The 14,824-nt window shown below is 38.7% G+C and overlaps 1 protein-coding gene across 1 annotated transcript in view; it reads left to right on the forward strand.

Moving 5' to 3' along the window:
• CLCA4 (chloride channel accessory 4) overlaps positions 1–14,824 on the forward strand; it is a 75,809-nt gene that overhangs the window by 54,273 nt on the left and 6,712 nt on the right. Inside the window, exons 3-9 of the mRNA XM_046645136.1 lie at positions 10–157; positions 4,278–4,386; positions 6,015–6,192; positions 6,525–6,743; positions 8,800–9,027; positions 12,682–12,859; positions 14,156–14,262. Of these exons, the coding sequence (XP_046501092.1) occupies positions 10–157; positions 4,278–4,386; positions 6,015–6,192; positions 6,525–6,743; positions 8,800–9,027; positions 12,682–12,859; positions 14,156–14,262 (1,167 nt within the window). The remainder of the gene's footprint in view (positions 1–9; positions 158–4,277; positions 4,387–6,014; positions 6,193–6,524; positions 6,744–8,799; positions 9,028–12,681; positions 12,860–14,155; positions 14,263–14,824) is intronic.

Here is a 14,824-nt window from a genome sequence, read left to right on the forward strand (position 1 = left end):
CATTCTCAGGCTGATGTTTTAGTTGCACCACCTACCCTCCCAGGTAGAGATGAACCATACACCAAACAGTTTACTGCCTGTGGAGAGAAAGGAGAATACATTCATCTCACCCCCGACTTTGTACTTGGAAAAAATGAAAGTGAATATGGACCATCAGGTAGGAATTTTGGTTAAAACATATATTTTGCAATGCTTCCAACAAGCAGCTTTTTACCAAGCTTAAGTGTCCAAGCCTTGGAGTCAGAGTCCTGTGGTTCAAATCCTGACTCCCCTACTTATCAACTGTGTGTGACCTTGGACAAGTGACCTAGCCTCTCTGTGTCTACTTCCTGTAAAATGGTGAATAGAGGAGTTCCTACCCTACAAAATTATTGTGAACGTTAAATTACATAATCCATGTAACTACACTCAGTACAGTGTCTACAGGAATTTGAACAAAGGGCAGCAATATTCAATGTTTTCCTTTGGCACACTTTTTATTTTTTTATTTTATTGTGAGGAAGATTGTCCCTGAGCTAACATCTGTTTCCAATCTTCCTCCTTTTTTTTCCTCCCCAAAGCCCCAGTACATAGTTGTATACCCTAGTTGTAAGTACTTCTAGTTCTTCCATGTGGGATGCTGCCACAGCATGGCTTGATGAGCCGTGTGTAGGTCCGCACCCAGGATCCGCACCAGCAAACCCCAAGCTGCCGAAGCAGAGTGCATGAACTTAACCACTACTCCACTGGGCTGGCCCCTGGCATACTTTTTAGATTTTAATTTTCCAGTTCTCCACAGTTGGATATTAATCAATCACGTGCTGCCTCCATGGAAGGCAGATGCCTGGCAAGCTGGAAAGAGCCAAGATACCAGTTCCTGGCCAAGAGAAAACACTCACAGGCTGTTAGTTCCTCATATTATATTCAACCTATTTGGCTGAACCACATGAACTTGTCTATAAGTGATCACTTTTATCTATAAAAATGACGTTTCCATCTAGCTCCATCTAAAAGTTAAGATCATTGGTTAAAATGAACTAAAGTATATTATTTTTCAGATAAAATACAAATCATTGTTAAAGGAAGGCCCAATGAATATGTCACTACTCAGTGAAAACTTCCTGAATCTACATACTCCAGAATCTCCCTCTTCCATTGCCCTTTCAACGAGCATACATTAAGTTTCTTTGTCTCTGTCAAACACTCAGCCAGCCCTGGTCCTCATCATTACCTGGACCTGTTCCCAACCCTAGTCTTGAAAGCTATATCATACCATCCCATCCCAATCTTACTTCTCCCCAACATATTCCTTTCCCCACTTGAGCTCTTTGTTCTACTTGGCACCTCTAATCCCTTGAGCCCTTGTAACTATACTTTCTTTCCTCCTTGGTATGTCCAGAAATTCAGTTCAATTACAAGTATAAACAGCTCAACTCCCTCACCACTCCTATCCTTATGTTCCATTCAGCTTGCCAAATCCTCTGTATTGAGTTTCTTGACACTTTCCTTTGGGTCCTGTTAACATGTTTCCAAGAAAACATACGTGAAAGAAAATACAAAACTAAGTGGTATCATCACAAAAACACATTTTCCAAGCTCAGGGAAGCACTCAAAGCTACTCAACAATATTTTTACTTCCCTCTTCTCAGCTCCCATATATTCCCTATAGCAGTTGTTCTAAGACTTCTACCACTTTTCTCAAGATCTCTAGTCACTCTTTTCAATCCCATCAATCAACAGGTGACTTGACCAAAAAAATAAAGGCCCCTATCTTCTTTCTCTCTACTTCCAAACTCAAGTCCACCTTCATGTCTCCCCACCTCCAGCTGTCTTAGGAGGATTTTCTCCAGTTTTTAAAGCCAAGGTTCCCACCTGAGCTCTTGTTATTTTTCCATACCCCCCACCTCAACCCAAGGCCATAACTGACAGTTTCACCCTTCCCTCTTAAACAGGTGTTTCTGCCCTAATGGGATCCATGAGTTTGTGAAAAAAACTCACATTCTGCAAAACAATGCCCTAAAAACAATACAGCTTTTGGGAAAATAAGATTAAAAAGACAGTCCCCAAATCCATACAATTTGTAATAGAAATGATAACAACAATAACAATAGGCACATGGGAAGATCATTTGGACCACCCAGGGGCAGCCCAGTGTGGTTGGATGCTGCCATCATTGTAGATATTAAAGGTACACAGACACACACACAGAGGAAATGCTTTGAGAAGTGAGAAGAGGGCTAGTGGGAACCGAGACAATGATGTAGATGGGGATGCAATTCTAAATCACAGTGGCTGCTTTTTTAAAAATAAAAATTGTAGAGATACAAGGTCTACATCATGATGATTTGATGTACATTTACATAGTGAGATCATTGCTAAAGTCAAGCTAACTAACATTTCATCTCCTCACATAGTTACCTTTGTGTGTATGTGTGGTGGGAGCTCTTGAAATCTACTCTCTTAGCAAATGGAGGTGTGCAGTGGAGGTAAGATAACCTGCCACGAGCTGAGACGGAAGCACGTCTCTCTAAAAAGTGAGCCACTTGTGCAGGCAGTTTTAAATTTTCTTAAAAGTCATCAAACTCCTATTGTAGTAGCTGATATAAGGGTTTTTTCTTCCCATACTGAAGGTTATAATTCCGCACTCAATAATTTGGATCCATTTGCCTAGGAAACCTTAAACCAGTGTTCTTAAAGGTTAACATGTAGGGAATAACTTAGGGATCTTGTAAATATGCAGATTCTGATTCAGTAATCTAGAGCAGGCCCAAGATTCTGCAGATCTTGTTAGTGCCCAGGTGATGCTGATGCTGCTGGTCCCAGGAACATATTTTGAGGCACAGAGATTTCAAGAAGAAACATGACTTTTTGGGGCAGGCTCTGTGGCTGAGTGGTTAAGGTCGCACACTCCACTTTGGAGGTCCAGGGTTTCGCAGGTTCAGATCCTGGGCGCGGACATGGCACCGCTCATCAGGCCATGCTGAGGCAGTGTCTCATATAGCACAAACAGAAGGACCTGCAACTAAAATATACAACTATGTACTGGGGGGCGTTGGGGAGAAGAAGAAGGAAAAAAAAGAAGATTGGCAACAGATGTTTGCTCAGGTGCCAATCTTTGGACAAAAAAAAAGAAACATGACTTTTGCATAATACTGACATTTAACCCTATTTTCAGATCTCATGAGTTAATTTGAGTTAGAGAAACACACATTGTAGCAGAACAGACTATATTTCCAACTATTTCTTCTCCATTTCTATTTCTTCCAATGTTTTTCCTAATATTGCTGGAACAAAAATTCTACTTGTTTCTTCTTCCTGTATTTCCAGCTTGGATTTACCTTTACTCTTCCATTTACTCTGAAATTCTTAGGAAAAAATTTTTTTAAATTCTGATTCCCTCTCTCTAAGCTTTCATAGTCAAGGACTATATCTTACTCATCTTTATATTTCTTGGTACCTACTATAGCACTGAATATATATAATTAATAATAATTGTTTTCATATAATTAATGCTTACATATGCTAGGGACTATAAATTAATCACTTCATTTAGACACCCATAAGATTATATATGGTCTTTAGCAGTGTTTTCCAATCTTTTTTTATTATCAACCTCCTAAGGAGCATTTATATACACTTTTTAACTAATCGCACCCTCATGAAATTTCAATACCACAGATATGTCATATTTGTCTTTATGTTGTTGGTAGGAATGAATGTTGTAGAGCCAAAACCACAGTAATATCTAAGATTTTTTGCCCCCCAAGAACCAAGACCCAAAGTCCAGTCTCTTACACCATGCTGTGTATATAATAAATGTTTTGTTGATTTAACATGTTGTAGAATAAAAAGTCAATATACTACACAATGTAACATAATAGAGTGCAATGTAATGTAATATACTTTTGTATAAACAAAAATATAAATGTTGCCAGCTATTTAAGCCTGAATATAATTTTTTTTTTTTTGAGAAAGATTAGCCCTGAGCTAACTGCTGCCAATCCTCCTCTTTTTGCTGAGGATGGCTGGCCCTGAGCTAACATCCATGCCCCCATTCCTCTACTTTATATGTGGGACGCCTACCACAGCATGGCGTGCCAAGCAGTGCAATGTCTGCACGCGGGATCTGAACTGGCGAACCCTGGGCCCCCGAAGTGGAACGTGCACATTTAACCACTGCTCCACCGGGCCAGCCCCAATATAAATATTTTTTGATTGGAAAAAACTTTCTTAAACTATCTGTGGGGCAGATTTTATCACTTGAATTACGATGACATATTTGGAATATTTTCCCACAGGGAGATTGTTTGTCCACGAGTGGGCCCATCTCCGCTGGGGAGTGTTTGACGAGTACAACGAAGATGAGCCTTACTACAGCGCCACGTCAAAAAAAATTGAAGCAACAAGGCATGACCATTTAAATTTTCTTAAGTTACTTCAGGTGTAACTTGTTATTTTTCTTAGTTTGATTTTTCTCAAAAGCTAGTCATTCATTTTTGTCCCAATGCAGATAGTAGATGCTATATCACAAAACAGTGCTTTTCTGGTTTTATTTTACAAAGTATACCTTAAAGAACCTGGCTGTCCATTTAAGATAAACATCACTTCAAGGGCATTTGGTAGCAAATTTGGCATATTTTTATACCTCTCTACCACAGCTGCCAAAATTCATTCACACTGAAATTGTTCTCTGCAGAAATGGTTTTACTATATGAGAGGAAATCAAAATTATTTACACGATACCAGAATGAAAAAAAACGTTGGTTACAATTAGTGGCAAATATGCGCTGAGTAAGAAGTCAATCAGCTTCGAGGAGCCAAACAGAAATTTCCTGAGTTTATAAAGTTCACTTTAAAATTCCAATCTAACATCACACTTTATATAATAGACAATCCTCTTGGTTCTGAGATCAAGAGAAAAGAATGCTTTTTGGGGAATTGGTTTAAAACTAGGTACCATCAGCTTAATCAATATTAGATGACCTGATGGGGCTGGGAACTTATAAAAAATGTGCAAACTGAAAGATACAAGATTTCAGTGAAAGCCCTTCCTCGGCCCTATAGCCCAAGTTTAAAGACATGTATTTAAAGAATATTACATTGATTACATTTGTTTATATCATATTCCCCCTAAATGCCTAGTCTTTGCTATAGAACATTCATCATGGCTGTTAACATAACATCACAGTCACTAAGTTTTGGGGCAATAGAAACATAGGCATATTTAGGAGACTTCCTAAATGACAGAATGAAATCTAGTCATTGCTTCTTGAATTGGTACTGGAAACACATTGAAAAGATGGGATATATTCACATTCCAGCATATTTGTTCTAATTACTGCCACTGTGGCCAATTCCACGCAATAAAACATATGTTTAAAACGCCTCCACGATTCTTTACTCTGCTCTCCTGGGCAGTACCTCAGTCTTTCCTTCAAGTCACATTTCACTTTGGATAAAAACGCTCCTTGACCACAACTAGAAGGACCTGCAACTAGGATATACAACTATGTACTGGGGGGTTTGAGGAGATAAAGCAGGAAAAAAAAAACGCTCCTTGAATAATCAAAACACTTGCAGCCAAGCCTCATCCCATTCTTTGGGGATATCTTCTTGAACAGAAATCTACAAAGAACTTCAAGCTAAGGTGGTACCAAGAGTAACTGTTTCACAAGTCACCTTGTCCAGACGCCTGCAGTGCATTTACCATCACAAGGCCACCAGGACAGGTGTTTGCAAAAGCCATTAGTGTGAGCAGGACAGCAGGAGCTTGAATCCCAGCAGAGAACTCAGCCATTGCCTACACTGGAGATCCCACTTAACATTTCCCTCTGCAACTTCTGGAAAAGCAGATAACTGCTCTGGTAGAAACCCTTAACCTTTCCTGGCAAAATAAGATGCATGTGGTATACGAATAACAATAAAAGTCTTGATATAATGGTCATTATTGAAAACCTCGATATAAAGACCCTTAAGATTTTCAAAAAATTTTAATTGTTAGGTTGTCTCAAAGACTAACTGTCACATACTTTCAGGTGTCCCACAGGTATTACTGGTATAAATAGAGTTTATACGTGTCAAGGAGACAGCTGTGTAACCAGAGCATGCAGAATTGATTCTAAGACAAAACTGTATGAAAAAGATTGTCAATTCTTCCCTGAGAAAGATCAAACCGAAAAGGCATCCATAATGTTTATGCAAGGGATTGATTCTGTAAGTACATCAATAGTTACTTCAGACTATATATTTGTAAGTAAAGGACATGTCATGATATTTATAAAATATCTGTGCAGGTGACCTGAGAGATTAGATGTATTAATATATAGTTCTTTGAACACTGACTGGCATATAGTAAGCACACAACTAGTGTTCCTGTTATTACTATTATTTAAAATCAACTTTACTATTATATGATTCCTCAGTGAGTCAATTTCATTCAATAGACAACACATTTGCAGAGCAGATTTTTTATTTTTTCAGATTTGTAGTTCAATTTTTAAATGCATTGTACATAAACAATTTTTTTCATTTTATTAACCTTTTAGGTTGTTGAATTCTGTAAGGAAAACAACCATAACCGAGAGGCTCCAAGCCTACAAAACAAAATGTGCAATTCCAGAAGCACATGGGACGTGATCAGCAATTCTGAGGATTTTAAAAACACAACATCTATGGTGGCACCACCCCCTCCACCTGTCTTCTCATTGCTGAAGATCAGTCAAAGAATTATGTGCTTAGTTCTTGATAAGTCTGGAAGCATGGCGGTAAGTTTGTGAGCCCATTTTTCCTGGATGTAGGAAGAGGGAGGTGATTGAGGGCTTAAGAACACTCAACACTACCTGCACCTGGGTTGTTCTGAATTTCATGGTGGCATAAGTACCATCACTTCCTGTGATCATGACCTCTAGTGGGGCAGTGAACATTGTAATGAAAGAATGATGGCAAGAGAGTTAAAAAGACCTAACCCAAGAGTCTCTGTTTTTTCCAGAAAATAGGTTTATTGAGGATGACTTTTAGGCCCTTTAGTAAAGATTTAGTTAGAAGATCAGAACTAGAGATTGAAATAGGAAAATGTTTTCTAAGCTCGCCCTCGTTGTCTACTGGAAATACTTGACAGACATGAGGAAAAAGTAGATTCAGGGCTTCTGAACTCCATTTCAAGTCAAGGGACAAGATCAACCAGGAAAATTCTTAACATGGTTTTATCTTATTTTAAAATCCTGTATCAATGACCTCTTTATACTCAAAGACACCAACAAAGAGCATCACCATCACGAAGATAGGACCAGATTCAGGCATTCATTCCTTCTACTATCATTCACTGAATGGTAGGCATTGTGCTAGGCTCTAGGAACAGAAGCCCATATCCTTGATGAGTCCAAAGTTCAATAGAGAAAACTCTCTCTGCCCCATCACCTGGTTAACTCATACACAGTCTTCAAAATTTGGTAGAGGTACCCATTTCCCCAGGAAAAAATGGGCTAGGGTCCTTCTACTGGTCTCCCACAATGACCTGTGCAAACTTATATTACTATAAATTATGTTGAAATTACACACTTCTCTCCCACTATCCTGGGAGCTCCTCTAGGACTTGGAACCATGCTCTCCAGGAACCATGCCTCTAGGACTTGAAACAGTGTCTTATTCATCTTTGTATCCCACTTGCCCAGAACAGGGTTTATCACATATAGGCACTCAATAAAAAATTGTTGAAATGAATAGACTACAAATGAGCAGATGTAATGTGATAAGGTACTCAGACGAATGGCACATTTGAAGCAGAACAGACCATGCTGAAGATCAGGAATAGTGTCTTTAACAAGTGGGGAATTGGGTGGTTACTGAAAAGGGCAAGGGATGAATGAAAAAATCCACAATAGCACAGAGTTTCAGAAAGAGCATCAGAGTGCTAGACACCAGCACATATAAGTGTCTAGGAAGTGTCACTGGGGAGAGATGACATTCTTGATTGGGAGAAGATGAGCACCCTCCCCTAGGCAGGGTACAGATAGAGCCAAGTGTAAAGGGAAAGCAAGGTAGTAAAGAGAGCCCTCAAAGATGGGGATATAGGAGGTTCTCACTGTGATTTGGTTCTAGAGAGTTCAGAGGGAAATTTGGGCATGTGTTGGGGGAAGGTACCACAGATCAGTTGGTATTGAGGGACTGGAAAAGACAAATGTATGAAGACACTCATATGGTGGGCATTCATGTAGGAAAGAGAGATGGAAGTCTGAGTTACCAAAAAAAAAAGTCCAATTAATCCATTGGTGGGGAAGTGCTGGGAAGAGGTGGGAGCAGAAGAGGAAATGGGGGAGGTAGGGACTAGGCCTCTAAGAATATAGCTGCAGCTTGAGTAAGTTCATCTTTTTGGTAGTCTAGTCCCCAGTGGATGGAGAAATTTCAGGCTGTAGTTGGAGTCCATGATAATCTTGTTAGAAACTGTAGAATCTGGGGAGTGGTTTCCTCTGAATGCAACAGAGGATCCCAAGAGTAATTAGTCAGACTCTAAGATGTGAGTCATCGCCCTCCAATTCCAACCCAGCCCCCACCCCACCCTCCACCTCTAATTTGGGTGCTTAGCAGTCAACAATCAGCTTTACTCAAAACCTTATTTTCCTTACTACCCTATATGTTTTACATAATACACATAACTATATTTTTCAATTTTATCAATTGAGAAAAAACAATTGCTTTGTTTAATAACACCAATTACTATTGATAGAAGATTCTTAACAAAGTCTGTTCATTCATTTTATGTGATCTCCTATTATTTTCCAGTTGGAAGCCATTTGCTTGTTTTTCTTTTCCTTTTTTATTCAGGGTTCTAATCGCCTAAATCGAATGAACCAAGCAGCAAAACATTTCCTGATGCAGACCATTGAAAACGGATCCTGGGTGGGGATGGTGCATTTTGATAGTACTGCCTACATAAAAAGTAAATTAATCCAAATAACAAGCAGCAATGAAAGAAACAAGCTCTTGGAGAGTTTACCTACAGCAGCTTCTGGAGGAACTTCCATCTGCAGGGGAATTAAATCAGCATTTCAGGTGAAAATTATAATACAAATATAATTTGCTCTCTTTATTACTAGGACATTTTTATGTTAAATGCTGTTGCATATACTTTCTCCCTAATTTTGACATAACTAATCCTAAGAAGCACAGGACTAAGCCCATAAAAAAATTCACATGATGATTTTTAATGGATCAGTAAGTCAATGAATAAACTGATGAGTGAATAAATGAGTATTAAAACGCCACTAGAGCACAAGTCCAGTGACATCAGAGACTTTGTCTGTCGTGTTACTACGTAATAGTCCGTGCTCAAAAAATGTTAGTTAAATAAGTGTGTTTGGGCTGCAAAAGTCATCAACTTTTATGCAATGAAGCAAACTAAATGGTATGATTCCACTTTGGGCCAATACTCGTTTCAGTGTCTGTCACATTCAGTTAGAGGAAACTGATGTTTATCTATTGAAGCAGATGTGGCAGGGACTGTTAGTCAAAGTTGGGTAAGGAAGACTGGTCACAACATGAGTTTTGACCTCAGAGAACTGGCTCTACCACGTACCAGCTATGTGATCTTAGATAATGTTTCAGTCTCTTCAGATTCTCAGGGACTTATTTATAAAATATAGGAAAACAAGAATGCCTACTTCAGAGGACTATTATGAGGATTAAATGAAATTATATATTTACATACTTAGAACAATATTATTTATTGTTCTATCTGTTATATCTATTGTTACCTTCTTTCCATCTTTGCATGTTAAACTTCTACCAATTCTTCAACCTCCTTGCTCCTTTGTGCAGCTTTTCCTGCTACTCTCACCCCTGTTGAATCACCCTCTTTTATGAATTGCATGGCATTTCAGTGTAGCTTTTTAACATGAAGTCCTGGGTTCAAACTCCAATTATCACTTACTAGCTTTGTGACCCTAAGCGTGATTCTTCACCTCTCTAGTTCTCTATTACCTCATCAGTAAAATGGGGCAATGAAAGCTAGTATAGGACTGGTCATGTTTTAATTTATTCAACATATATTTATTGTTGGGAGTAGTGGGCAAACATATAATATAATTTAATTTGTTCAATGTATATTTATGTACCCAGCAAAGCTTCTCTGCCCTTGTAGTTCATGCTATTTCAGTGGGGAACAGATCATTCATCCACCAATCAATCAGTAATTAACTTAAAACAACAATGATTGAAGACTGTGGAGACAGTGTTGCGCAGGAACCAGAGTGAAGTCATAGAGTAACTGGAAAAAGAGGGGCACTGGCTACCTTAGGTAGAGAGGCCACTGGGGCTCTCTCTGAAGGGTGACATTTAAGCTAAGATTTGAAGGATGAGAAAGAGTCAGTGGTTCAAGCAGAAAGGAAAGTGCAAAGTCCCTTGGGAAAGAAGTGAAAAAGAACTGGATTATTCCAAGAAATGACAGAAGCTAGTGACACTGGAGTCTGACAAATTAGGGGGTATTAAATGTGATTGGCAGGTAGACAGTAGCTACATTTTTCAAAGCTTCAAAAAATATGGTAAGAAGTTTGTATTTTATTTTAAGCACCACAGAAAGCTACCGAAGGGCTTTAAGCATCAGAGACTGAGAATCAATTTACGATTTATGAAGTTGACTCTGGTTGCCCCACAGGAAATAAACTGTAGGGAGCAGAGTGGTAGAAGAGTTGTTATCTAGGGACACGTTGGGAGTTTGGACTTGGATTAAATTACACAGTGTATAAAACACATTTAACACCCAGCAAGCATTCAGTAAATGGTAGCACTGTAATATTGTGTTGTTTCTCTTGAACTATAGAATATATCTGCTGTGTCTTTGTCACTCTCTATATCTCCCCAGTCTCTCACCCAAATATCAATAAATATTTTTAAATTTAATTCAATTCTTTCCATGAATGCAGGAACCATGTAGTCCTGCTGAATCCCCAGTAGCCAGGTTAGTGACTAACACATTGTAAGCACTCAGTGGATAAACTAATACAAGAAAGGGAGAGGTGAAGTAGAGAGAACTCTACTTCATCTTTAAATCTTCATTTTGCACTCAAATGTGAAGAGGGAGTGTGATGGGGATGCTGTATAAATGATGTAAATGTGTAAAAGCATTTCCTATTTTTCAATGTGGTTTTAATGCATGTCAGAGCATATTTCACATATATTACAATATCTATATTAGTCATTCTTTGCCCCAAAACATGCAAAAATTGAAATAAGCCTAGTCATTTTGTTCCCTGACACCAGGTTTATTAAGGATTCCTACAGGGGCTGGCCCTATGGCCTAGCAGTTAAGTTCACACGCTCCGCTTTGGTGGTCCGGGGGGTTCGCCAGTTTGGATCCTAGGTGTCGACCTAGCAGCACTCATCAAACCATGCTGAGGCAGTGTCCCACAAAGAAGAACTAGAAGGACCTACAACTAGGATATACAACTAGGTATGGGGGGGGGGGGGGGGGGGGATAAAAAAATAACAGGGACAAAAGGAGAAAGACTGGCAACAGATGTTAGCTCAGGGCCAATCTTCCTCACACACAAAAAAGGCATACCTTTAAAAAAAAAAAAGGTTCCTACATTCCAAACCCTCTTTTGCAAATCTACACACACCTCCACTCCATACCCAGGAGAGCGACTGATAATCTGGTACTTTTTTTTTTTTTAATTTTTTTTTTATTGAGTTATTGATAGGTTACAATCTTGTGAAAGTTCAATTGTACATTAATGTTTGTCAGTCATGTTGTAGGTGTACCACTTCACCCTTTGTGCCCACCCCCCACCCCACCTTTCCCCTGGTATCCACTAAACTGTTCTTAGTCCATAATTTTAAATTCTTCATATGAGTGGAGTCATACACAGAGATAATCTGGTACTTTTTTCCCATTGGCCTGCACTCAGTTTCTCAAAATAGTACTCTAAGAAGCCACTACCAATTAAAGCTGTCAGAGAAGATGAAATATAGTTACCATCCTGGGATAAATTCTCTTTATCTTCTCTTACAGGCACCTGGATGCAGAACCCTAAGTTTCAAATTGTCTGGTTTTACAGGAAATGGGTTCAAGCCACAAATAGAACTCAATCTCAGTAAATACAATTCATGTATTCTCTGAGCACTAGCAATATTCTTAAGTTTGCTCTTGTTATTCTTAGAGGTAAAATAAGTTATATGACAAGACTCTTAACGTTGACCCACTTAGAACTTTCTATATCTTTTCTTTATAAACATAGTAAGGGTTTCCTAATTGGGAATCATTATGTTTTTTTTTTTTTATATTGAGGTGGATTCTTAATGCATGTAGCTGTATATGCAGCAGACTATACATAGAAGGCTTGTCAGAAAGCAGTCCGGTCAAAGAGCAGAGAAATACTTAATGCCACATTCTGCAATTATATTTTTCGCGTCTGGTTGACCTGAGTTTCCCAGACTCAGATGTCATTGTCATTTAACCCAGGAGGGATGTTCCAAAGCCCTGCTCCCATATAACTTCATTTGAACAGAAATTCCCTGCAGCAGGTGGACAAAAAATAGAGAGTCATGTTTACGTTCCCCCAGGGGCTGCTGATTGCAGATTCTATGACTTTAAAACAGAAGCTATTTCTTCCTTTCTGCACATTTTTATTTCCTCCGTACATTTTTCCTGATCTCCCATAAGTCTTTGATCTAGCAACACTTGTAATTATGCTCTGATTATATTTTCAGGTACTTACAGGCATATACCCCCAAATAGATGGATCTGAAATAGTGCTGCTGACCGATGGGGAGGATAACTCTGCAGGCAGTTGCGTGGATGAAGTGAAACAAAGTGGGGCCATCATTCATTTCATTGCTTTGGGACCATCTGCTGATCAAGCAGTCATAGAGATGAGCACCATAACAGGTAAAAGGTGACCCATATATTCTAGTCCTTTGATAGCAATGCACAAGTGTAGAGGCTGACGATCAGCAACTTCTCTCAAGCTCTTGCTCTGCAGGCACTGTGCCAGGAGCCTGGGACTAGAGTTAAACCAGACCTGATCTCTGTTCTCAAAGGGCTCACAGTCCAGCTGGCTGGAAAGACAAATAAAACTAGTAATCAGATAGCATAAGCAGATAACCGTCCTCCACAACAAAAGGAATATACAGGAATAAAGCACGATGTGAGCAGAGGAAGCCATTAATTCTCCTAGGGTTGTACAGAGTCAGGAAGGAGGCATGAGAGACGAGTTGAGTTCTGAGCTGGGCCTTGAGCTAGGTTGAATTTCTCTGGAAGGGTGAGAGATGATGACCAGGTCATGAGCAAAAAAGACCGTGTTGGGATGACAATGCCAGGCATATGGAGGAATAGTGGGAAATCCATGAGACCAGAGCAGAGGTTATGGGTTGGGGTGATAAGATTAACAGAAGTTCAGACTAAATAAATTTAAGTAACAACAAAGTTTCTAGATTAACTACAGGGTAGCTGTTACCTTAGATACACAGATATGTGATGAAAAAGGACTATATGCTTTCAGTGGCTACTTAAACATAGTAGAAAATACATAATTTATAACATTATGAATATCAATTGTTGTATTGAGTTGACTTCTAAAGTTACCAAATACATACTTGCTTTTTAATGCTTAGATGTACAAACTCCCATTGTTTCAAAGTACTTTCATGGCCAGTGTAAAATTTATTTCTATCCCAAGTACCCCCCAAAAGTACTGCTCTTTTGAACTTGTCTCTCTTACTTACCATTTTTCTGTCTCCTCATTGCCAGCTATTATCAGGATAACTCAATATAGCTGCATTTAACCTTTCTGATTCTGATCTACTCTGGCTGGAAAATCTGGAAGCCAATGTGGTTAGAACTATTTCTTACATACAAGTGATTAATTCCCCTAAAGGGCTGTGTGAAGTGTGTGAGCTTTAGTACAATGACTTATAACATCATTTTTAATATTCTATGGTTATTTGACGCGTTTCAGCCAGCTAACGTTTCTATAAGTGAGGTGGAAAGGTCGCTTACACTTTCTAGTTAGGAAATGTTGAAGTTAACATTTCAGAGTTAATCTTTAAACCTATCTGGTTTTAGTCTATTTTAATAATCTATACTGCAACTTTGATTTTGTTATCCTGTTATCCTATTAATCACTAAAATGTGATAAGTACTTATTATCTAGAAAGCAACCTAGTTAATGCATTTACATTTTAGGAGGAAAGCACAAATATGCTTCAGATGAAGCTGCGAACAATGGCCTCATTGATGCTTTCGCGGCCCTTGTATCAGGAAACGCCGATCTCTCCCAGCAGTCTCTTCAGGTCAGAGCTCCCACTCCTCAGGTTTTCGTGTTTACATTTAGCCATAACTAAGAAAAACAATTTCATTGTCATAAGTTTTGAGTTCTATATTTTCTCAAAGTAAATTTTTAATTAAAGTGAAAACTTCAGCCTGAAATAGAAATTATTCTTTAGACGTGACCAAATTAAGTAATGAGATAGCAGACATATTTTTTCTTTTTCTTTTCACATAAATGACAACACAGCCTGTTTCCTTTAAAATATTTTTAGAAAATTCTGTTTCTATCCATATCCATTCCCACAAAGTCTACATCACATCACTTTATGCCAAAACTTCTGTTTTCCATCTTCCATTTCATCAAGTCACTGCCTACATTAAAACTTGCCATGATCACCTAAACAAACCTATTTTCCTCTAGTCTCCAAGATGAAGAGCACTGAAAGCATAGGATGCAGGGTTAGGATAATATATGCATATTGGTTTGAAGGTCTGGTCTGTAGCTTTACCTTATGAACAGATTAAAAATTGGTCTGAGATCTAGCTTGGCAGTGTATAGAGAATAAACTGAAGGAGAATAAAGAC

Source organism: Equus quagga, chromosome 18 (genome assembly GCF_021613505.1).
Source record: "Equus quagga isolate Etosha38 chromosome 18, UCLA_HA_Equagga_1.0, whole genome shotgun sequence".
Lineage (NCBI taxonomy): Eukaryota > Metazoa > Chordata > Mammalia > Perissodactyla > Equidae > Equus > Equus quagga.